We start from the raw sequence: 26,450 nt of genomic DNA on the forward strand, positions 1-26,450 counted from the left end.
ATAAATCCCTTTCCCAATTCAACCTGTCAGTTGGCTCATAAAACCTTAGTAAATTATATTCCTTACATAAAATTTCCAGAGGAACCTTTCCGTCCTATGTATGAAAAGATATATAGTACGGAAGAAAACACAAAGGATATTCATGCATAGGTTATAAACATATGCAAAACATTATCATGTTATTTTGTTGCAATCATATAAGTTCCTTGTATAAAAATTATTTCCAAACTACGATTTATTTGCATTATGGGTAGAAATATTGGCAGTTAGCACACATTTCATTGTAATAACACAATTTTTCTACAGTAAATCAAGTCCGTCATTGTGTTGCGTCATGCTAATGACGTGGAATATCAATATGATTCTTTACATGGAATAGTTGATACAAAAGCGTAAAATTAAGTTCTCAATTTTCTGATCTATTATATAATTGTCTGTCCATCTTACAATATATTTCTAGAGTGTTCACATCAAGACGCGACTTACCCATTGTTTATCTCAAGTAGTGGTCAACATATTTTCCAAACCGTACGTAAGATGCTTTAACTCCAATTTATTTTCCAGAGAAGAATGCATTTAAGGGACATGTTCCCCCATTGCAACCAAGAATATTTTTATCAATAAAGAAAGGAGCTAAATTCCCATTCCAGAAATCTCCAAGTGCAAAATAGCAAGAATGAAGTGTATTCAAAACAACCTTTGAATGTGTTGATATGAACAATCAATACACTTCATGATGAACAATAATTAATCCATGAAGGAAATTTTAAGATGACAAAAAGAGATTGAAAATAGCAAATGAGACAGAAGAGAGAGGATATGAACTCAAAGAATGATCAATGACAATTGGGTAAAGCATACAGATATCTTCTATAATATATTATCTTCTTGCATCTGTTTATGTTTTCTATATACTCACAAGCATCTCCTCGATCAAAATTTGAGTCTTAACTCAGAAATTCAATTAAATTGATCTAATTCTTTAACCATTTTTATCATTTACTCCTGGTCAGTAAGGGTTAGGGTTAGTTTATCATTCAAAATCACAGAACAGACTTTGCATACAAATATACATATTCCCCAAAAATAATTAAGCATATTTATTGTACTTCCCTGAAAATTACATCCAGTTTAGCCAGCCCTCTTGAATTGACTTTCATGCCATGTGTGGGCAATAGCAATTCCTAAGAAAAATACAAAGCAGAGGGCAAGGCATAGAAGTGTTGGAAGCTATTTGTAACAGATTGATATCTTACAATTGAGAAGCAAATCTGCTTTAATCCCCTGGAGAAGCAGCTCTGGGAATGCACACAATCCCATGTAAATTACCGTACAGCAACTTTGCCTGATTTACTTCAAAAGAAATATCATCCTACACGAAACCTGCAATAACATTGTGAGAAGCAGATACATACGCTCACAATCAAAGCAAATGATATTGTGAGAAGCAGATGTATCTGCTCACAATCAGTGCATGGGCAAAATTGGCAACTCTTCATTCTCTGACTCATAAACTAATGAGCACACTACATTTCATCTTCCTCAATCTTCAGCACCCGTGCATTGCCCGAATTTAGCAATGACTCTGACATCCTCCATCCCTACAAAAGCAACGTAAACAAAAACTCAAACAAAGAAGGAAAGAAAAAATATATTAATGTCCGTGAATAACCAAAAATGGATCAGAGAGACTGACACTTGCAGGTAGAATAGCAAAGGACTAGGACAAAAAAATGTCCTAGACACAAAGAAAACACCGAAATATGCAATGAATATGGAATTATTCATAGTATTTTTTTTTCAAAGATAGACAACCTGTTGTGCAGCCTGATTTTTGAAGACACTGTACAAAGAAGAAACACGCCCGCATGTATCTGCAATTTCTGCTTGTATATCAGCTGCTGAAAGTGTGGAATAGGCTGTGTGTGAATCAAATATGTCCACCTTTGCATAATTGATAGGGTTCCTTGTTGCTTCCACCTTCTTAGATGTCTGCATGACATGTAAGAGCAAATGTGCCTGTTGTTCCCAGAGTGTTCTCAATGATCAGTGTCACAAGATGGCGAAATCAGTTTCAGAGAACAGAAAACTAAAATACTAATACGAGTTTGCAGTCATTCTTTATATTGGCACTTTATACATTAGTAAGGACAAAGCATGAAAACCAGAACTCACATGAAAGGCAGCTCTCATAACATCATCTGAGCTTGATTTTTCCCTCAACAATGCATACGCTTGACCCTTCAATGGATTATAAGTAACAATGTACTTTTCTTTCTGTTATAAGTGATAGCACAACATTTAATGTAAAACATGACAGATAATTTTAAATAGATGGATGCCTATATAGCCACCATAGGGAGATCCTAAAAAGCAGAAAAGTTGGAGCACTAATTGCAACCAGATAATAATATAAAAAAGCCTACTAAATAACAAAAGCAGCTACCTCAAACAATGGCTGTACAGATAGAAAGTCGTTTGGTTTCTGAAAGGCTTCAATCAACCGTGCTCCTGTTAACATAATACAGAACAGTTCCGTTAACCCTCAGACATGTCCTTAGTGCCGTGGAAAGTGCTGGGGACAAGTATCAGCACCTGCTTAGTGGTCACACTTTGCTATTTAAAACAGGAATCCATGAACACTCTCATGCAAATAAGATTCACCAACAAGGTATAAATTCAACCATGAATGCAAAGAAGTAATTCTAAACAAACCAAAGAGAAGACTACTGTACCAATTATAACAGGCTGTTTTTGGGACCAAGGGAAAAAGTTCTCTTTCATATTTCCTTCTTTTACTGAAGGAACTCGTCCTGCAAAAACCAAAGGATTCTCATTCAAGCAACATGCAAACCAAAATTTAACATCCTCAAAATTTTGCAAATAACATATAAAACCTAATATAGAAATATAAAATTTTACAACAGAATGTTTACTACCTTCCTCAAGAGGCCACATGTGCTCTCGTAACAATATATCACAAGTAGCTTAAAGCCAGTTAAGTGACAGATAGATGACCGATATTAGAACATATATCAGACATATATATGGCCAGGATAACTTCCAGGTTAATTACACGAGTACTTAGCCGCCTAGCAACAATACTGTATGTGCCACATCAAGAGCACATTTTATTTATGGTAGTTTACTAGACTACCGTTAGTTCTATGTTGGAAATGCTGCATGTAATTACCCACCATCATTTCTGTGTGTTCACGCACCATCCCCTTAAATTCCTGACTGCTAACAAGGTAAAGATAGATAGGCATGGTAGTCATACCAATCAAATCCTCTTAATGGTAGTCAGTTTTACTGGGCTTACAAGTGAGTAGTTATCATGCTTCACAAAAGAAAATAGGCACAGCAGTCAGTTACAAACTCGTTCTTTTAAGGACAATGGTTCTAACCATCTGAAACTACTGCTTGGCTCATACTTTCTGCAACCTATAATTCTTAGGTGGCATCTTATAATCTACTTGTTGGAATAATAGAGTAAAGAGAAAGGTGGTTGGAGAACCCACATGATAGAAGCTTTTCTTCTGCTGCAAAAATGACATCAAATCAGTAAAAACCAGTATGAAGTTGCTGACAACAAGTAGCTGTGCAATACGGGCCATGGTGTAACCAATGGAAATGCAAAAAGCCATCAGAGAGTTGATTCAAACCAATTTGATTGCATTTGTTGAAAAATAGCAAACTCTTGCTAGACACCATTAGTTTCTTTTAGATTGTGATAGAATTGAGTTACCCTTCATATGAAGCAAGATTTTCTCAAAATCAATAATTAAATTCTTTAAACAGACCCCTAGTTATCTTGATGACAGATGTTTGTAAGGCTCATGATAGAATTCAGCCAATCTTCATTGCTGACATGCTATATATCACAAAAACAAATCAAGAAGAATCAAGTTTTCATACAAAAAGAAACTTCTTTTTCTCATTTTGCTAATTTCTGGAAGCTGTCGAGGATTGGAGGAAATCCTAGGAGCATTGTTTAAGTGGATTTCATATAGTCTTGGCATGATTTCATCACTTTTCAACCAAAGTTACTGGATTTTCATTTACGGCTACATACTGTGCTCCTGAGGGCGATTTGTGTCATTTATTCCTTCAAAAATGACATCTCCATGAAATTCACCCTGGACTGCCATCCCCATACCATCATAGCAGACTATATTAATCCAAATCTTCAGAAGATTTATAAGTTTTCCACCTAATAGTTGTATTTCACACAACAATGGGTAAATGAATGGGCAACTGTCAGTGATTTGCATGATGTTTTAATGGGATGGATAGACTTAACCATAGATTTGCCACTTGTTGCTCCTACCAAGAAGTATACTTATTAAAAGCCTTACATCATATACAAGGAACGTAATGTGTAGACTTACATGGCAAAGAGATGCCACCCACATGGAAGAGATTTGGATTTTTCTTATGCATGAGATTTGGAAATCCAGCATCATAATGAATCAGAATTATCATCTCCTAGAGGAAGGAAAGGACTGCATAGGATGGATGAGAATGGTTTCTATATGTCTTCTTCTCTTGATGTTTGCATTCTCAACATCGGTGGAGTTCAGTGTATGGGTTCATTTGTGCTCACTTTATTGTTCTCTATTTACACAATTATCTACCACATCATTCTTATCCAAATGATTTTTTCTTCGGTCACTTGTATGCAAGGTTTTATTTAATGTAATTTTACTCCTAAATTGTCTGTGGAAGAAAGAATTTTTTGAAGATTATGGGGGACTGCCTTTTATACCCTACAGCACATTCATGAGATTAAATGAGCTCTATAATCTACCCATACATGTTGCTGATTCTTTGTTGATTCAAGAGGTAGCTTATAAAGTTATCGCAGGGATCACTGAAGAAAAGAAATATCAAATAGGTTGGTGATGTTTCAAACTTTTCTCCTTGCCATTGGCACAAAGACTCTGGTCAGCTTGACTGCATTGTGCCGGTTATCAAAATTTGGAGAGTCAAATGCAGCATCATCAATGGACAAATAACTTGATCCTGCAAATTTGAAAGCGTTGTGGTCTCACAGAGGTAAACACTATAAAAGACCACGATGAATTTTGATAGGACTAAATTTGGAATCATATAGAGATTAAAAAACGAAAATTGTTTATTGGTCTCATGGCGGTGATGTATCTAGGGCCTGATACTTATAAAGGTTGTAGCTATCTCATCAGACTTCAAATTAAGTGTTGATTTTTTAAATCGTGTCATTTTTCAAGAGGAACCTGATGCTGCCATCAGAATTCACAATGGCTGTGGAATTGCCAAGCGATACCATGTTGAGTCCTGCAGAACTAACATAGTAGCAATGTGCTTCATTCGCCTAAAAGCATGTTATTATGCTCAATTTTCAGTATGTCTCATTTCCTCGGTGCCATGTTACAAGGTTCAACATTCAAATGATAAATAAAAATAAAATCACTTGTAGAATTGGAATAGAGGAATAAAATTCTATTATAAACATCAGATTTGTTGGGAAGTAACCATCCAAAACAACATCATCGTCATTTAAAATGCCATAGATGCAAGACTCGCCGAAAACTCTGCAAGCTTTCAAAAAATCGCAAGTCTTTCTCGCTAGCAAGTAATTGTGAGTTTAACTTGCAGAAAAACTCACCTTAAGTCTGCAAAAAAAACTGGTCGCAGTTGCTCCTCCAGTGTTTGGGACGTGTTCGGGAAGTGTTTGCAGGGTGATTGCAGAAAATTGGAGCTAGAAATTGGAGATTTGAAGAGGAGTTGGTGTGAATTTGAAGAGAAAATTGGATTTCCAGGTAGGGTTTCTGATTTTCTTTTTCTTTTCTTTTTTTTTCATTTTGGGGCCGTAGTTGCATAAAAGGCCCGAGACATCAAAACTCAACCTTATTTCATTTTTTTGGCTTCTATTTGCTCCTCCAATGCTTGGGACGTGTTTGGGAAGTGTTTGCAAGGTGATTGCAGCTAATTGGAGCTAGAAATTGGAGATTTGATGAGGAGTTGGTGTGAATTTGAAGAGATAATTGGATTTCCAGGTAGGGTTTCTAATTTTCTTTTTCTTTTCTTTTTTTTTTTCATTTTGGTTTGTTTTGCTACTTCTAGGTTAACACTCTAAATCAGATTTAGATTGCAAACAAGAAGATTTTCCAACATATTTTACAATATTTTTCTAATTTTTTCATTGTTTTCACAAATTTTCAAAGTTTCAAACGCTACCATTTTTTTCAAGTTTAAATCCTTTTTTTTTTAAATGTTTAAATCTTAGATTAGATTGAATTTTTACTGATTTCATCTAATTTATAATCATTTAAAATAATTTAGCTTGTTTGTTCATTTTTTTATTAAAATATTAACAACTTATGCTTGGTAATTGTATGTGTAGGTTAATATATAAGGGCAGATAGAGAAGTTGAAGCTTCAAGTTCACGGTCGGCGCCTCTACCATCATTTGTAGGCACTCGTCCTAAAGGAACTAGAGACCCTGCTTCGAAGTATGCCTATCATATAATGTGAAAGAATATTTCATGGATGCATAAATCGCCTCAAATATCACCTTGCAAGCATTACTAAACATGATGTCAGGGGCTGTCCTAAGACCACTGAAGAAATAAAAAGAGAGATGAATGCCATACTCGCAGCCACAAAAGAGAGAAAATTGCGAAGGGAGAGGTCAAAGCTAGCCATGCAAGCAGCCATAGCTGCTTCTCAAGGTTCTCTAATCGACCTTGAAGCAGATGAACAAGCACTTCAGAGCATAGTGGGCTCTCTTCATGGCCCACGTATCCGCAAATCCACCACCACCACGGGCACCACTTCAGCGGCTTCTAGTAGAGCATCAATACCAATAGCACCATCATCGTCAACTCCTATAGATAATTATTTTGTGCACAAGAACACACCTAGAGCACAACCATCATTGGAGGCACCAATGTGGAATAGGGAGGCACATGAGCATGGAAACATTGCATGTGCTGATTTTTGGTATTTTAATAACATTCATTTCACTGTAGTAGACAATCCTTATTGGTTTAATTTGGTTAATGCATCGACAGTTGCACGAAAAGGCTGCAAGGAGCCTTCTCACACAAACTTGAGTATTAGGTTAGTAACTTAGTTCAATTGATTAAAACATTTTGATAACTTATGTTGAGTTTTTGAATTTCTATTGAATTTAAGTTATTTTTTCTTTAAAAATTAAAATTGTGTACTTAATTTCACTTTGTGTATAGGTTACTCGTGAATGCAACTGAGAGGGCAAAAAAAGTGGTGGAAGAGCCAAAAAATAATTGAAAAAAAGATGGCTGCACTATTCTTTTTGAAGGGTGGATGGATGCAAAAAAACGCACCATAATTAATTTTTTGGATTCTTGCAAAAATAATGTGGTTTTCTTAAAATCAATGGATGCTTCCAACGTAATGAAAAATGCAGAAAATTTCGCTCAAATGTTGGAGAGAGTTGTCATGGAGGTTGGAATTAAAAATGTGGTGCAAATCATAATTGATAATGCAGCAGCATATGTGGCAGCTGGTAGATTCCTCCAAGAGAAACACCCCACAATTTTTTGGACACCTTGTGTAGCACATGTCCTTGACCTTTTTTTGGAGGATATAGGCAAACTTGATTGGGTGACACCACTTGTAGAGGATGCAAGGAGGATCACAAAATACATCTACAAACACCCTTGGGTTCTTATCTTGATGAGAGAGCACACACAAGGGAAAGATTTGGTAAGATCCGGTGTCACAAGGTTTGCAATGATTTTCTTAACATTTCAAACCATTCTTGGTTCATTGACGACTTTGAAACAAATGTTTGTGAGTCAAGCAAGGTCAAACTCAACCAATTCCAAGAAGCATGAAGGAGAAAGTGTTGCATGCATAGTCTTCAACAACCTATTTGCAGAAAGAGCTTCAAAGATTGTGAATGTAACTACAAAAGTTTGAATTGAAATTCAAATTGAATATTTAACTTTTTAATTCAAATCTTTGATTATAAATGTGTAACTTTAATCTTTTTGTATTTTTAAATTGTAGATGTCGGAGCCCTTGGTTAGAGTTCTTTGCTTGGTAGATGGGGAACTGTTGACTCGAACCAGCTATGACTCGAACCTAGGACCTTCCATACGCTGCTGAAGTGCTCTACCACTGAGCTACTGGCCCCTCTTGGACCAGTCCATCATAGGTCCAGGTGTGGCTTATTTCCAACACCAACACCCCCCCTTAAGCCACACCTCTCATGTGCTTGGGGCTCCTAGCCTGGACCTAGCTCTGATACCATGTTGAGACATGGACCAGCTAAGACTCGAACCTAGGACCCTCCATATGCTACTGGAGTGCTCTACCACTGAGCTACTAGCCCCTCTTGGACCAGTCCATCATAGGTCCGGGTGTGGCTTATTTCCAACACCAACAGGAACAAACACCAATGGGGTATCTTTATGAGGCCCTGGATAAGGCCAAGGAGGCTATCAAAAGTTATTACAAAGGGGACCACCTCAAATTTGATCACATATGGGAAATTATTGATAGGAGGTGGAACAATCAACTCCACTGACCCATCCATACAGTAGGATACTTCCTCAACCCTCGCTTTTTCTACTCGAATTCTTTCTCAGATCTTAGTGGAGAGGTTATGGAGGGCCTCACAGCATGCATTCAAAGGTCGGCACTTGGTGTTGAGGTGAGAGAACGCATTGTGGGTGAATTGGATGATTATATAGAAAAAAGGGGTAAGCTCTTCTCTCTTCAGATTTGGCTAAGGGGGGAAGAACCACTCAAACACCAAGTATAATATTTGGTGTCTTTCACATGCATTTTGATCTTACAAGTTACAACTATTGATAATTTAATAAAATATGTTTTGACTTTGCTTTCTAACTCTTCAACATTTTATTTTCTAACTCTTCAATATTTTATTTTGTGTAGTCTTGGTGGAAAAATTGGGGTGGAAATGCCCCAAATCTGCAAAAATTTGCCCTTCGCATCTTATGCCAACCTTGTAGTGCATCCAATTGTAAGCAGAATTGGAGCTTGTTCAAGGCCATTCAAACGAAGAAGAGGAATAAATTAGCCTATAAACGCCCCAATGACCTTGTCTTTGTGCAATATAATCTTCGGTTGCGCATAAGGAAGGCAGAGGAAACATCAACCTCAATAGGTCCAATTGATTTGGATAATATAGATCCTTACAGTGATTGGGCAGCACAAGAGCAACCTCCTTTGTTTACAGATGATGACGTCTATGATTTGGAGAGGCAGACAATGGAGGGAGGTGGATTTAGATTAACCTTGGATGACATTGAGGAGTATGAGGAGGTTGAAGATGATGATGAGTCATTGTTAGTGCCAGTAGCATCTACATCCAAAATGGAGGTTGAGCCACAACCTGTCATGTCAAGCGAGGTGGCAGAGCCACAATGGACTCCTAGGACTAGAGATACCTCTCCCCTAGTTTTTACTAGAGCTGGGAAGAGGAAGATGTAAAATGTCTTGATGTAGTGTTTACTTTTAGTTTTATAAAGACAATTTGCTATTTTCATTTTGTCTCAAACTATCTGACATCAGCATTCCACATGAGGATACGATTATGTACCCAAATTGTGTTTAAATCAATCAAATATAACTAGACTCAGCTTGTTTCTTTTATGTACTCATTTATTTGACTCATTGGATGCATCTCCTCATTGGAATTTGCAAAAAAAAGATGTGTTCTAATGAAATCTAAGTAGTTTTTTAAGTTGTTGAGTTCTTTGCCGAGTCACATTTTCAGGCCTTGGCAAGTTTTTGCCAAGTCCGAGTTTTTCAACTATGGTTGATACTATCATCTGTTACCTTTAGACTCAAATTGAAGTTCAAACATAAATAGAAATGCTAACACCCCAAATATAAAATATGAATCAACATAAGGTAGCTAGATTTTGACTATTGAAGTTTCAAATCAAACAATTTTCTGTTGAACACTCTCAACCTGCTCTATAATATTAATCCATTAGCACTCAAACTAGTAAAATATCAAATATTCAAAGCCATCATCTCAATAAGGCCACATATTGGTACTGTGAGCTCTTTCCATTAAACCCTTGGATATGACGAGCAAAGGTACCCAAGAATGTGGTTACATCACAAATGAAAGAATATTTGGCAATGATGTGAAGCACCTTTCTGCTAAAGTCTATTAGCATACAATGTATGATCACAAGTCAATAGGTAGGTAAATAACCATTGTTCCATGGAGACACATCTCCCCACAAAAACTAGGCATTTTGGGATGGGGGCATTGTGGAGACTTAGGGAAAATATCCCTTTGCAATCCTACCACCGCCACCACATACCCAAGGACATTTCCAAGTCATTTCCTTCAAAGTAGGAATGTTTATCGGAAATCCTTTTGGTTTGGAGACACAATTGAGACTCTAGGATGTCTCCTAACCACACCTAAGATTCCTAGGCATCCCCCATAGTACATTAGTGAAAATCATAGAAACGGAAATCAGAATCGATGCGAACTCAATAAGGGTGACTCCACTAGGATTCGAGACTCGACAGGACTCAACAAAGTGAAAAACCCAACAAATTTAAAGATTTTTAAGGATTTAAAACTTGTTTCATGCACCCTTTATTTAATAAACCTTAAAGGCACAACATCATCAAATAGAAACTAATTTGATCACATACACAAGTATACATCAATCACATAAGTATAGATGCAAATTGTAGATAAAGGAAATAGCAAACTTAGATATATAAATATTGTCAAAAGTATACAAAATCCATGACATCAAATGTTCCACACAAATATTAGATACAATAACTACAAGTCTATGGCTTAAAGGAGCCTGCATCCCTCCTACAAAGGCATCTAAGGTAAGTCCTGGATGATTCAACAACCATAGTCTTTGTCCGTAACTCCATGTCACTCTCACAAACATCAGTTGTGTCTGTGTCTACTAGTGCTCTAACTTCCTCCTATGCCATGGCTAAACCTCAACCTCTCTATTTGCTTGGTCGACCCAATCAAGGTCCTCATCAATAAAGACAGGATCCATAGACTTAGCGATCCACACAAGGACTCGTTGGGTCCTAGCCTAGACTCGTTGGGTCCTCTAGCCCAATCGATTTCCTGGCGACTTTCCCCAAACGAGTCCAAGTCCGGGCCCCTGGGACTCACCCAGGGTCACTTGGCTCAGGACTCGTCCAGTCCTGGCAAGTCCAAGATTCTAGTGAAAATGTCAAATTTAAAAAAAATATTTGAATCTTCAAGCCACAAGACCTAACCCTAATGGTCTATGGGCCCCACCCACACCCTAAGAAATCACAAAAAACTTATAAATAGCATCTAAGCCTCATTCCAAATCACAACAAGTTTTAGAAATAGTTAAGACTTGGTGTTGCAAAAATAAAGAGAAAAATTTGTGAAAATAGCATGCACCATGAAGGTTTGTGTGGTTTCTAAGGCCTTAATTTGTGATTGATGGCGCTGCCCTCGGATCCCATGAAGGGTGTTGCCCCTCAACCCCCCTTGGAGGCTCCATCCCCAAACCTCCACCCACCACCACAACACCACCATTCCCCAACCATCGGTTCTCCCATCTCAAGACTCCATGGAGCATAAAAAATAACCTAAAACCAATTACTATTCATCACCCATAACATTCACTAACCCAAGCAACCTTCCTCTTAATAGATTGGTACCAATCTAACTAGCTATAGATTCAAAAATTGTGTACTTTACAACTACTATATGATAGACTCATTTTAGTCTCCACATCCCTTTGCATGTTTAGCTTATGTTTAGTAAAATATTCAACCTTTTTTACCAATTGTAAGGATGGCCAGTAGTCCAAAACACTCCTAGTTTCTATTCTAAACATTTCCCAAACTTCTTGAAACCTTGTATCATCTTAGATGTTAACACGATCACAATAGTGACCTAGTCACCACCACCATCACATTATCATACGTGTGCAATGAAACAATTTAGAATGACTAAAAGTCAATCCTCGTGGAATTTTTAATTTATAGAACAGTAATGATTTACACCAGCTTCTTAAATAAACCATTCCAACCCTTTACCTTCGTGCCACCAAAAAGAGATTTTTAGGCAATGGGAGTGACCAAAGCGCTTGTGGGATTTATGGCAGGTGCCAAAACAAATGGTATCCACAAATTGAAATCTCCCATTTTTTGCTTAGAAACATCAAAAGGAAAGAGAGGCACTCAATTGAAGAATGTTTTGCCACCTCGAGAGGTACATGCATGCTTCAATAAGGATTGTAAGAAGTACAAAACTTGAGTCTAGTGTTTAGGACCTTAGGCACACATCAATACAAAGGATCACTTTCTTTTTAGGTGCCTTTCATAGTGTTTAAGGCTTAAGCATGTGCTAGGGTGCAAGTGCACACCAATACAAAGGTACATAAGTTGTTTAAGAAGTTAAAATTTTGTCCCCACTGCACAAGCACACATCTACGTATAAAACCACATCAAAATGAAAAGATTCCCTTTTGCTCAAGTGTGTGCCTAAGCATATGAATGTGCCAGTATAAAGTAACTTCAAATCACTATCTAGTGTTTAAATGCACCTACAATTTGTGGCATGCCCTCCAACAAAGCAATCTTTGAAAATGTTTTGATTTCAATGTTTAGGCATGTGCCTGCCACCAAGGATGTGCCTATAGGTTTTTTGTAATGTCCCCTTTTGTAAATGCCCTATTTTTTGCCCTAAAATCACAATTCCAAGTAAACCAAGAAATGAGATAGACTTAGAGATATCATTTACCAGTTTAAATTGTTGAATAAGATAGTTCCTGGTTGAAACCCTACAATCATGTTAGATAATCATTGAAAGGATAATCCACAAAATAGATCTTTCCCTCTAGGGTTGGGAACAATATATTAATCACATTATATATCTAATTCATTGATGGAGTTCAACCATAAAGAGTCAGGGTAAGGAGACATGATAGGGTGCCCAAAGCAATCCTCTACCCTAGGCCCAAGAGCAGATCTACAGTCTCTCTTGGCCTCATATGGCCCTTTGCCATCCATATGAGGTGTATGCCTAGTGACGAATCCTATAGCAGTTCTCCCTCTTCTTGCCTGTCTTATTCTCCTTACTATGTGTTGACGTGATTTTTATACACAATGCAACACATAATAAAATACCAAAGGCACTTTATCCTCTCTTGATCAAAATCCTCCCAAGTGCTAATTTACTGTGTGATCAAATGGGATGACTCCAAGGTTTCTTTAGTCAGGTCTTGACTTTATTTGGATATAGACTCAGTGATATGATGTGATTTTGCTGGAATCACAAGGAGACTTGCGTTAAACTTTGAATGTGCTTGAATTGTTTGAATGTTGTTGGAACTTAACCATCCAATATTGCAATCTAGTGATGCTTTCTCTTTAATTGACTTGGATTGGAAAAAAAAGATAAAAAGAGGAAGGGCTTAGAGAATCTAGTCCATTCCTATAATGTAAGAGCGATGGACAATCTTTGGTGAAACTCCAACTAAGCTAAGCTTTGCAATGTGAGCAACAACATCTCCACAAAGCTAGAGCGATCTCCTAAGGTAAGCATATGATGTTCAAATCACCACCATGAACATAGACACCATCAAGACGATGCATATCAATGAAGAAGTAGCAATTGAAGTGAAGCTTGGCTAAATAGATCCAGTTGACTACGCAAGGCAAGTCTACAATCAGCAAACTGCTAGTAATATGAATATGCTAATTTCACCACTGATCATGCACAAAGTTCTTTCATTCATCTAATTATTATTATCTAACATGAAGATCCAACAAGAAACCACGCTATTGTATAAGAAACAATACATCCCACCATAACTTCGATGAAAAGGATGTTTATTTACAACTTTAGCAACAATGTATGCCTTCTCTTCCTATTCTACTCTAGTTGCTATCTGCTACTAAACTATTCTTGAGCTACTATGGGATGACTCCAAGGTTTCTTTAGTCAGGTCTTGACTTTATGTTGGATATAGACTCAGTGATATGATGTTATTTTGTTGGAATCATAAGGAGACTTACGTTGAACTTTGAATGTGCTTGAACTGCTTGAATGCTGTTGGAACTTAGCCATCCCATATTGCCATCTACTAATGTTTCTCTTTAACTGACTTGGATTGAAAAAAAATATATATAAAAAGAGGAAGGCCTTAGAGAATCTAGTCTATTCCTAGAATGTAAGAGCAAAGGACAATCTTTGGTGAAACTCCAAGTAAGCTAAGCTTTGACATGCAAGCAACATCTCTACAAAGCTAGTGCGATCTCCTAAGGTAAACATATGATGTTCAAATCACCACCACGAACATAGACACCATCAAGACAATGCATATCAATGAAAAAGTAACAATTGAAGTGAAGCTTGGCTAAATAGATCCAGTTGACTATGCAAGGCAAGTATACAATCAGCAAACTACTAGTAGTATGGATATACGAATTTCACCATTGATCATGCACAAAGTTCTTTCATTCATCTAACTATCATTATCTAACATGAAGATCCAACAAGAAACCATGCTATTGTAGAAGAAACAATACATCCCACCATAACTTCAATGAAAAGGAATTTTATTTACAACTTTAGCAACAATTTCTACCTTCTCTTCCTATTCTACTCTAGCTGCAATATGATACTAAACTATTCTTGAACTACTAACTATGGGATGCCTCCAAAGTTTCTTTAGTTAGGTCTTGACTTTATGTTGGATATAGACTCAATGATATGATGTGATTTTGTTGGAATCACAAGAAGACTTACATTGAACTTTGAATGTGCTTGAACTACTTGAATGCTGTTGGAACTTAACCATCCAATATTGCAATCTAGTGATGCTTTCTCTTTAATTGACTTGGATTGAAAAATAAAGATAAAAAGAGGAAGGGTTTAGAGAATCTAGTATATTCCTAGAATGTAAGAGTGATAAACAATCTTTGGTGAAACTCCAACTAAGCTAAGCTTTGACATGTGAGCAACATCTCCACAAAGCTAGTGCGATCTCCTCAGGTAAGCATATGTTGTTCCAATCACCACCACAAACATAGACACCATCAAGACAATGCATATCAATGAAGAAGTAGCAATTGAAGTGAAGCTTGGCTAAATAGATTTAGTTGGCTACGCAAGGCAAGTCTGCAATTAGTGAACTGCTAGTAGTATAGATATACGAATTTCACCATTGATCATGCACAAAGTCCTTTCAATCATCTAATAATCGTTATCTAAGATGAAGATCCAACAAGAAACCACGCTATTGTATAAGAAACAATACATCCCACCATAACTTCAATGAGAAGGAAGTTTATTTACAACTTTAGCAATAATTTCTGCCTTCTCTTTGTATTCTACTCTAGCTGCTATCTGCTACTAAACTATTCTTGAACTACTAACTATGGGATGACTCTAAGGTTTCTTTAGTCAAGTCTTGACTTTACATTGGATATAGACTCAGTGATATGATGTGAATTTGTTGGAATCACAAGGAGACTTACGTTGAACTTTCAATGTGCTTGAACTGCGTGAATGTTGTTGGAACCTAACCATCCAATATTGTAATCTAGTGATGCTTTCTCTTTAACTGACTTGGATTGTGTTGGCTCCCAAATCAACAGATTGGATAGGTTCTAAAGAAATGCCAACTCCTATGATCAAACCCTCCAATTGACTTGGCCAACTTATAGAGTGAACCTATTTGGTTGCTAACTCTCTCACTTTAGGCTCTGCAGGACCTAGGCGGGTATACCTATTCACCAGTTGTTTTTTAATGACCAGTGCTTTTTATAGCAGACTAAGTATCTTGATCTGGTTTCCTCCTATCTCAAAATGGCATAAGTTCCTAGGATGGAGATACAGCAGATGAGTTCAAGATTGTTGTTGTAGAAGCCATTCGATCTATGTTTCCTACTTAGTTACTCCTATTGCTTTGAAATAACATATGATGAATATGGTGATAAGTGTAATTTGTAAATAGCCAGTGCCTTCTTCGCTGTATGGGCTACAAAGTCATTATATCTTCTTTAGGACTTACTGTGCGAACTTGTGAGACAGTTTTTAAACCCACCCCTTTATGGATCTGTCGGTTATTATTTCTTATGAGATCAATTGAATGCCTATATCATAAGTTGCTTGAATGAATTTAACCCTACCTTTAAGGGACCATTCAAGTAAGCACTGCAAAGAACAATTACAATTCACATGCAGAACTTTTATCTCAACCTCATAACATACAACATAAATTTCATTCAAAGAATATGAATAACCTTATCTCCTTTAGATAATATCACAAGCGACTGCCAATAACAAAATGAAATAATCCACAACACATACGCAAAGAAAAACGACTAATCATAGTATGTATTCCATCAAAATTTGTATAACAGAAAACTTACAGGCTGTCATACATTGCTGTTTTGTTTTTTGATCTCTCCTAATATTACAAAAACCTCTCTCATATATATATGAGAGCAAAAGTTATTTATGAAAAGACATGTCTTTTCGAAACACTAATTGTTAATTTTGAACATTCCTAACAAACTTAAGTAAAAAGAGATTAAGAATTCCTAAATGATGAATATAATCATCCTCTTTAAAAGTCTTGATCTTAATACTCTGTTTCTTCAATTCTTCTCCTTGTGAAAGGTATTCGAATATCATCTGGTTGACAGTAGGGGCCATGTCTTTGCTTCGATCCAACCTTGATAGAGCCCGATCCTTGATGCTCATAAGTTCATTCCGCAAATCTTCCATAGACATTACTCCTCCTTCTTTATAAATCGAGGGCATTCCAATAGGGCTCCCATCATCCAATTCTTTAAGATCTCCTTTTAGCATATCTTCGAATTTAACATGATCTTCTATATATGAAGTCCCTTCAGCTTTCTCCTCTTGCGTCGTCACATCAATACTATTTATCACTTCATGCAATCATGTTTTTAACCTTTCATGCTCTCTTAATGCCTTAATGGTTCCAGTGTACACCCTCCAATAATGTTCGACATGTATAAGCATGGTGTTGAATCGGTGTTCAATGATATCATTAACCAATTTATCCATCTTTTGCTGGATATTATTTACCTGTTTGGTAGCCTTATCCGCTTGATACTTCCAATACAGAACATCAGAAACATCATCCAAGCTCTGCCCTGTGGGATATGAGGTATATTCGCTTAAAGGAGTTCCTGTCTCAAGTTGTAATATCTTCGTTTGTAACTTTTGATTCTCCTCTTTAGATCTTTCATATAAGCCCTTATAGGTAATGTTTTCCCTGACCAAAAACTCTGTCTGATCCAAATTTAATTTGGCTACATCCAGGTTCAATTTTGCAGTGACCCTAGGGTCAGTCTTTCCAACCTGATGAATCATAAGGTGCCCAAAGGTTTCTTCAACATCCACAATAATTGGTCTCTTTCCTTTCGGATACAGTGCCCATTGTAGGAGAGCTTTTTGATCAGGATCATATCCGGAACCTAGGAACAATTTATCTATTTCTTGAGGCAACACTTGTTGATTCAAGTCCTGCTTCTTCAAGAATCCATCAAACAGAAGTGCTGAATTTATGTCCCAACCAGAAAAGATGATAACACCAGCCTCTTTTAATATTTTCCTCCCTTTCTCAGGGGTCATATCTTTCATGAGGGTATCGATTTCATCCTGTAGCCTTTTCATCTGTTCTTCTTCTGGTCTCCCAGCCATACTTCGTTTCACATGAGCCCCTTTATACTGGTACAAGAATGAAAAGAATTCCCTTGAAGAAGCGAATCTGTCATCAGCAACAAAGTCCTCATGCTCTGTCATCCTTATATCAACTACATCTTTAATATTGAATTCACCAGTGTCCACATCTACCTCTGCTTCAAAACCAGGGGGATAATCTTCTCTTGGGGAGTCAGCAAGGATGCTACTAGTAGCAGATTTTGGTGACATGTGAGCCAATGGTTGACTATCCTTTTCAGTGTTGATAAAATGGAGGAATTGTGGGGGGACTCTATGCATAATCTCTACCTCATGTTGATGTAGTTTTTTGGCAATTTCCAAAGGATCTTGGAGGTTTCCAAGTAGGTCTCCATCCACCATCCCCCTTGCTCTTTTCCATTTGAAGGCTTCCCAAGTCATTTCGCTTCTTTCTCTCAAAACCCTGGCCTCTTCCCTTTCAAGGTTCTTGATTAAATCATCTAGCATTTTAGCCACATGTATTCCGGCTTTTAGTTTCTGTGACGCCCTTGCAGCTCTTATATATCCCTCAGGATCAAAGCTCTCTCTAGGATCACCCAGAGTCATGCCATAATAATCTAATTTATTTTGAAGTAAATGATAGCTTTTGGAACTTTTAACAATAAAATCAGAAAACACCAATAACCCTGGCACAATGGATTGTTTACCAAAATCCGTAAGATGTTTGGCACTGACAGCAGATAATTGTCTCACAATTTCTAGGCTAGCCACCCTGTTTGGTACTGTAATTGGAAGCATGTATGGCTTTCCTTCATACCCAAATACCCTGATTTCTGTGTGATTACGGTGGCAATACCAGTCACCCCAGTTGTGATCAATCTGAGACTCTGGAGAGAAGTCTTTTGGCCTGAGGAATTTCTTAATTTCAGGAGACAGAGTATAATCTCTATGTTGTCCAAAGGCCGCACTAAGAGGTTTCACAAAATATTCCTAAAAGTGCCAGTATTGGTTGTTTATGAATCTTTGATCCCATGCAGAAACCCACAACTGAACTAGTTTCTTCAAACCATTCTTATCATAAGCTCTGATGCTGAAATCGTCTGACCAGAAATTGATTTCTTGTCCACAATAAAGAATGATGTGCATCAATAAAGAATGATGTGCATCAATAAAGAATACAACGAGAAATGGACATTTACAAGGTCTCCTTTCAACTTTTCCAACCCATGATTTAGGGCTTCTGCAAAAGTGGCATAGTCAAATGACCTAGGGTCTTTCGATTGTAAATCAGCACACAGAACCATAACCCCAATATCCATGAGAGGATGAGCCTCTAAGCCTAATACTTGGGCTGCAGCATAGTATGTATACTTAAAATACGGATGGAATTGGTTGACATCAAATGGCACCTTGTCATTTTTACTGAATGGAACAAAGGACCCTCCTACTTTTGGCCGGTGAATGGGTAATCTCCATGTCCTGTAGATGTCCTCCAAATTAAAGAATTCTCGCGAAAGTTTCTGTATATCAATTCTCTCTTCTACTTCCCAGTCTAGATCAAATACCATGTCAATAGTCTGTTTGTTAATCACCACCAAGGGATTCCCTCGGTAGTCGCATATGGTTTTGGTTTTTGGATCATAGCAATCTACCAGAGCTTTCATTAATTCAACATCCACAAATACATTCGGGACTACCAATTTCCCTAAGTTTTTCTTCCACAGGTTACTTATGGGCTTAGGAGCATCCCTTCTCTTGTAACTAAATAGGAACAACTCATGTCCTCTGATTTCAGTCCATATGTCTCCTAGATGTTCAAATCTATCTTCCAACCCTTCTTCTTCACTCTTGATCTTTTTGGACCTCACACTGGATGTCGGGCACTGGTCTAGCAAATCCTGAGTCAAAGCTCTACCCTCCTTTTTCTGTCGTTTGGGCTTCTCCTCAGGGTTTAATTCTTTCCCTTTCCTACTCTTTTTAGAAGAAGAAGAAGGTTCCATAATTTAATTAGTACGAGAAATCACACTTACTTGGAGAACTGTCGAGCTCTTCTGATTGTCGCTTATGAACTTCAGCAAACTTCTTGTAATTTTCCGTCTCTTGGCATCAATCTGGTTCTTATGAAAATTCGATCAATTCAGCTGTAATTGCATGGGCAACTTGTGCACAGTTAATATCTCTGCGTTTATAACGGCTATTCAAATGTTTAAACTTAATTGCAGATGTGACATTCTCCACTTGGGCTTTTAACTCCTTCGCGGGAAGTACTGATCAACTGAAATGATCGTGAATCGAGTTTTCGATGAAACCCTTGTCTTCGGCTGAATACTTTGATCTTTCATCGAAAGTTCACTTTCATCGATATCACCTTATCGGCGAATGGCCTATGTCGAAAAACCATTTTCTAGTCTCCTCGAAATCATCTTTCCTTCGATGAGTCATTCGTGAGTTTCATCGAAATCATATTTCGATGAGTTCTGTTCTTCGGTGAAAGTTTATGCAAGCCCTCCGAAAGCCCTTTTTCTTCGATGTCCTTTTTATCGATAAAACCCCTCTGTTTTTGTTCGATATAATGTTATCGATGAGATTTGCTTTTCGATGAATGTTTTTTAAGTTTCTTCGGCAGTTGTATTTCCTCGACTTCACCTTTTGCTTTTTGCTTTTCACTTTTCGATGAAACCGGAGTATCGATGAGCGGCTTCTTTTATTTATCGAAAGAGATATTCCGCCGAAGACATCTTACATAGTGTTTTACACGTCATGTTCCATTTCGATGAAAGTATTCTTTCGGTGAAACTCCTTTCGAGATGCTCGACATGATATTTTGGCCGATGATCTTTTAGTTTTTTTCACGCCTATGGGAAGATTTTTTTTTATTTCAAATATAGTGCTCAACAGATTGCAAAGAAAGATAAAAAGAGGAAGGCTTTAGAGAATCTAGTATATTCCTAAAATGTAAGAGCGATGGACAATCTTTGATGAAACTCCAACTAAGCTAAGCTTTGACATGCGAGCAACATCTCCACAAAGCTAGTGTGATCTCCTAAGGTAAGCACCACCACCATGAATATAGACACCATCAAGACGATTCATATCAATGAAGAAGTAGCAATTGAAGTGAAGCTTGGCTAAATAGACCCAGTTGACTACGCAAAGCAAGTCTACAATCAGCAAATTGCTAGTAGTATGGATATACGAATTTCACCACTAATCATGCACAAAGTTCTTTCATTCATCTAATTATCGTTATCTAACATGAAGATCCAACAAGAAACCATGCTATTATATAAGAAATAATACATCCCACCTTAACTTCAATGAAAAGGAAGTTTATTTACAACTTTAGCAACAATTTCTGCCTTCTCTTCCTATTCTACTCTACCCACTATCTGCTACCAAACTATTCTTGAACTACTAAGTATGGGATGACTCCAAGGTTTTTTTAGTCAGGTCTTGACTTTATGTTGGATATAGACTCAGTGATATGATGTGATTTTGTTGGAATCACGAGGACACTTACATTGAATTTTGAATGTGCTTGAACTAATTGAATGCTGCTGGAACTTAACCATCCAATATTGCAATCTAGTGATGCTTTCTCTTTAATTGACTTGGATTGGAAAAAAAAAGATTAAAAGAGGAAGGGTTTAGAGAATCTAGTCTATTCCTAGAATGTAAGAGCGATGAACAATCTTTGGTGAAACTCCAACTAAGCTAAGCTTTGACATGCAAGCATCTTCTCCACAAAGCTAGTGCGATCTCCTCAAGTAAGCATATGATGTTCAAATCACCACAATGAACATAGAGACCATCAAGACGATGCATATCAATGAAGAAGTAACAATTGAACTGAAGCTTGGCTAAATAAATCAAGTTGACTACACAAGGCAAGTCTACAATCAACAAATTGCAAGTAGTATGGATATACGAGTTTCACCATTGATCATGCACAAAGTTCTTTCATCAATCTCATTATCGTTATCTAACATGAAGATCCAACAATAAACCATGCTATTGTATAAGAAACAATACATCCCACCATAACTTCAATGAAAAGGAAGTTTATTTACAACTTTCAACAATTTTTGTCGTCTCTTCCTATTCTAGTCTAGCTGCTATCTGCTACTAAACTATTCTTGAACTCTTTTAACCTTTACTAATGAGAGACAAGAGTCTTTTATAGTGTTCTCTATTACAATGAATGGCTAGGATTGAATCCACACCAATGGCTGAGATTACAAGATGAAAACTCTAATTAGGGTTTGTTACAACAAACTCCTAGCCAATGAGAAAATTACATTTAGATTGAACACATGTCACACATTGAATGTGAACCAATGAAATATGAGGTTAGGTATCTCGAAGTTTGTGCCTCCATAGGTGAGTCGGGTACATTGTATCTAGACGTCTTGACTTGGAACCTCTTGATTGGTTGAATGATGACTGGGATGCCTCTTGAATTGCAATGTAGACTTGATACTTTATCATGAATGAATATTAATGCGTTGGGTAATATCTCTTGATACTCAACATCTCAAGCTTCAGCAATGATGATGATGAAGGCATATTCCCAAATTATATCATGTTGTTCAAACCTATCTTCTAACTTTGATTAACTCTCCTGACTTGATCACACTTGCATTTCCATCTTCTTGTTCGGGAATCCTGAACTAGTTCACTTCTTGATAAGTTCGATTCCAAATTGTTTTGAAATCCTTTACCTTAAAGTACTAACAATAATTCTTGGGTTTCCGGAGGAAATCCAAGATTGTAAACATTTTCCTCTTATCTCCATTGTGTATGCTTGATCATCCCTGTTGAAATCTTCTTTCAAGCCCTTTTGATGTTGAAAATTATTTGCCTCGATGAATACTTCTAGAAATTGACCCTTTATCTTGGACATGTGGAACTCCCCATGTTTATGTAGACTTTGTTGAATACTTGATTCTTCATATTTTGAATGTTCATCTTTCTTAGCTCGAACCTTGATCTTGCATTGTTGACTACAAGTCTTCATGTTGCTGAGTTATGATGCATCATTCCTTGCCCACCCCTTGCAATGACTCCACGTTTGAGTTCATGCTTTGTAATGTGAACTTTGTCATGAATATGTTGATCTTCTTTGTATGACTTGTGAAGTCCTTGTATGAGGTTGATCCGCCATCTACCTCTAATCCTGATATGCAAGAGAACTTCTAGGATTTATCACAGCAATTGAAAGCTTAAGTTAATGCAATGTGACAACATTGGTATGGAAATGCACATTAAAATTTTGCATTCTTAACTAGTGCCACAACAATATACACCTATAATATCACCAAATCATAAAATTATTACATAGAAGCTTTTCAAAATCTCAAAAAAACTTATACAATCAGATTTCAAGTCTGGAATTTCGCTATATTTAGGTTTGATCTGCATGTGAACGACTTGGTTTTCCCTTACATTGCCCTTCCACGAATTTGGAAAACAAACCCTGAGTTCTGGAAATGGTGCTTCTAAATCTGGAAAATTTCAGTTTCAGCTCTGGAAATGACATCATCAATTTGGCAAATTCTGGAATTCAAGCACAAAACCTGGAATGTCCTTGAGTTAGGAGACTCGCTCCAATCTGCTCTTGATTCTGATGTTTGTTTTCAAACTTGTTGAAGAAATTCGATCTCCTTGAGTCTGGTTCGATTGGCACTTTGATTCTGACTTAATTGAGAATTAATTCCTCAATATCCCTTTTATATGTGATGTAGGCTTTCTCTAAAAGGAGGTCGGCCTTCTTTACAATGTTTTGATATTATTAATTTTTTATTTATTTGAAATTTAACGGTCATGCTTTGACTGACCCACTTTGTAGAGAAGTCAGCCTTCTTATCTTGTATTGTGTCCACTCATCCTTTATTTATGCTTGACGTGGATTAGGAAAGGAGAGGGATACGCATATATACATGCCGTGTGAGAGGACGGGATAAAGGATGGTGAGCTGGAAGGGTGCCGTGGTGGAAAGGAGTGTGGGGATGCTATAAAAAGAATGTGGCGCGGGAGAGGGAGGTATGAGGGATGTGGGATGCGGCAGTAGTGGAGGGATGTGGAATGTAAGGAGAGGATGTGCCACGGTGAGAAGAGGTGTGCGGAAGGTGAAGAGAAGAAGTGTCACAATGGGAGAAGAGAGAGGGATGTCAGTGATGAATGTACCGCATGGGAGAAGGTAGCGGGGAATGTGCGGAAAAGGTGCAACGGTGGAAGGGTAGTAAGGAAGGTTGGGGGAAAGGATGTGTCGTGAGATATTGGGAGATATAAAGAGTTGGCGGTGGGTAGTGAAGACGTAGGTTAGGATAGGATGGGGTCAGGTTAAGGGAGGTTTAGGATATAAGGTGTAGGTTAGGATAGGATGGAAGTTGGGAGGTGTAAGATAGGATGATGTGAGAGGTAAAAAGGTAGTAAAGGATGGGATGGGGGATATAAGGGGATAATGGAATGTAGTTTAGGATATGTTGGGGAGTGAAAGTAGGAGATGGGATAGGTAAGTGAAGAAAAATGGAGGGATAAGGTATAGTATTGGGTGAGATGGTGTGATGAACCCTTGCTAGTTCAACTCTTCAACCTGCTGTAATTTGTAGATCTTTTTTGTAATTTTGATTTTTAAGATGGTCTTTCAGAAATAGACAGAAGTTGCAGAAGGGGGTTTCTTTAATTTGCAACGCATATTGAAATAATACATGAATTTAATCAACTGAAACAATAAACTGGAGAATTTAGAAGCATACCCGTAGGTCCTTAGCCAATTTATTGAATTAAAAGAATTCAATCAGCAAATTACAAAGTTCTAATTTTTATTCTGAAACAATTCAGATGTGCTCTTATTTAATACACACCCAAACAGTGGAAGATGGCACCAATAAATGAGCAAGCTGTGTTTGGGAAAGGAAGCCTCCAAACCACAGAAGAATTAACAACAAAAAAGTAAATAGGAAACCTACAACAAATCTGCCTTGTAAGAAGCCAAATCTGCCCCAATTCAATTCAATTTGACTTCTCAATGAAGCCAACCAAGCTGCAACAATTCGATTGATCTTTCACAATCTCAAAGCTACTGAATTGTGAAGAATGCACGCTCTCCAAAATATGTCCAAACCCTAGCTGCCATAGCCAAGTGCTCAGAAGAAATGTCAAATGCTCAATATCAATGAATGAGGCTTAATTTCCATCTTGGCTGCCTAAATACCCTAAAAGTACAATTTGGTAATTAGGGATTTAAAAATCATAACTTGCTTTAAGGGTTCTCAACTTAACCCTAAAAGCAACACCTAGCTTAGGAGATATTAATTTTCCACTTAAATAATTTTAAGTGATGCACTTTGTGATTTTATATTAATATTTCATTAAAATATTAATTGCCTGTGGAACCACTTAAATATTCATATCTCTCATTATTGCTCGGAAACTGAATCTGTTAGAAATTGGGACCATAGTTCGCCACGCCAATGAAAATAGGACCATGTCTATTTTTAGCAATTTTTCCCTAAAAATTAGGAAATCCTCATATAATGTCAAAAACTGATGAAACGAAGACTAGAACTGAACTCAACAGTGAACTAGAACAAATAGACAGACCACTCCTCAAGATACTACATTACTAACCCCCTTATCCATACCCTGTTAGCCTACAAGAGTCCAAAAATAGGCTAACTCCCCAAACCAATGTCCCAGACTAGGATGGAGACATTACAGTCCGCCCTCCCAAAATTTGCTTATCCTCAAGCAAACTCAATGCTGGATGCTGTAAAATGCTATCATACTCCCAAGTAGCATCCTCTATCGGCAGATCCTTCCATTTAATCAAAAATTCCCTGATGACACTTCTCCGCAAATGACGCTCTCTGAACTCCAGAATGGCCTCAGGTACTAGCACTAACTTCCCCTCATCATCTAGGGGTGGTAAAACTGCAAAAGGAACTATCTGTTGTCCCAATGCTTGCTTAAGGCGTGACACATGGAACACATTATGAACTTTACTATCAGCCGGTAAATCTAACTCATAAGCCACCTAGCCAACTCGCCTGGAAATCTTGAATGGACCATAGTAACGTGGCTTGAGTTTCTCTGAGCCCTTCTTCCTAAGAGAGGACTGTCTATATGGACGTAGCATCAAATACACCATATCCCCAATCTCAAAAGATCGATCAACCCTCCTTTGATCAGCATATTGCTTTTGTTGATTCTGAGCCTTTTGAATATTATCACGAAGTGTTCTCATAATATCCTGGTTCTCCTGTAGTAGATTCCCAGCACTCGATACTCTGCAATCGCTCATCAATAAATCCAAAAAACTAGGAGCATCATATCCATACAAAGCTCTGAAAGGTGTCATCTAAATAGTCATGTGGTGAGTGGAATTATAACAATACTCGCTCAAATGTAACCACTTCACCCAAGCCTTTTGCTGCCCTGAGATGTAGTTCCGCAGGTATCCCTCCACCCATTTGTTGACAATCTCTGTCTGTCCATCAGTCTAGGGGTGGTAAGTAGTACTCGGAGTGAGCTCTGTCCCGCAAAGTCTGAATAACTCCTGCCAGAAGTGACCCATGAACATGTCGTCCCTATCACTGACAATACTCCGAAGTAAACCGTGCAATCTAAATACCTCACGAAAGAAAAGATCAGCCACTTGACCAGCAGAATAAGTAGTCATGATCGAAAAAAATGTGCATACTTAGTCAACCGATCAACCATCACATAGATGTTGTCTCTCCCTTGG

General features: G+C 37.5%; 1 protein-coding gene across 1 annotated transcript in view; it reads right to left on the reverse strand.

The window, feature by feature from the left end:
* Nucleotides 1-1,074: 1,074 nt before the first annotated feature.
* The window catches only part of LOC131044798 (protein root UVB sensitive 6), an 86,885-nt gene continuing 61,509 nt past the window's right edge, over nucleotides 1,075-26,450 (reverse strand). Inside the window, exons 9-13 of the mRNA XM_057978240.2 lie at nucleotides 2,736-2,813; nucleotides 2,447-2,511; nucleotides 2,176-2,277; nucleotides 1,816-2,019; nucleotides 1,075-1,601 (exon numbers count right to left, since the gene is read on the reverse strand). Coding sequence (XP_057834223.1) covers nucleotides 1,527-1,601; nucleotides 1,816-2,019; nucleotides 2,176-2,277; nucleotides 2,447-2,511; nucleotides 2,736-2,813 — 524 coding nt within the window. The 3' untranslated portion in view covers nucleotides 1,075-1,526. The remainder of the gene's footprint in view (nucleotides 1,602-1,815; nucleotides 2,020-2,175; nucleotides 2,278-2,446; nucleotides 2,512-2,735; nucleotides 2,814-26,450) is intronic.

The sequence above is a fragment of the Cryptomeria japonica genome, chromosome 3 (assembly GCF_030272615.1).
Source record: "Cryptomeria japonica chromosome 3, Sugi_1.0, whole genome shotgun sequence".
Classification (NCBI taxonomy): Eukaryota; Viridiplantae; Streptophyta; class Pinopsida; order Cupressales; family Cupressaceae; genus Cryptomeria; species Cryptomeria japonica.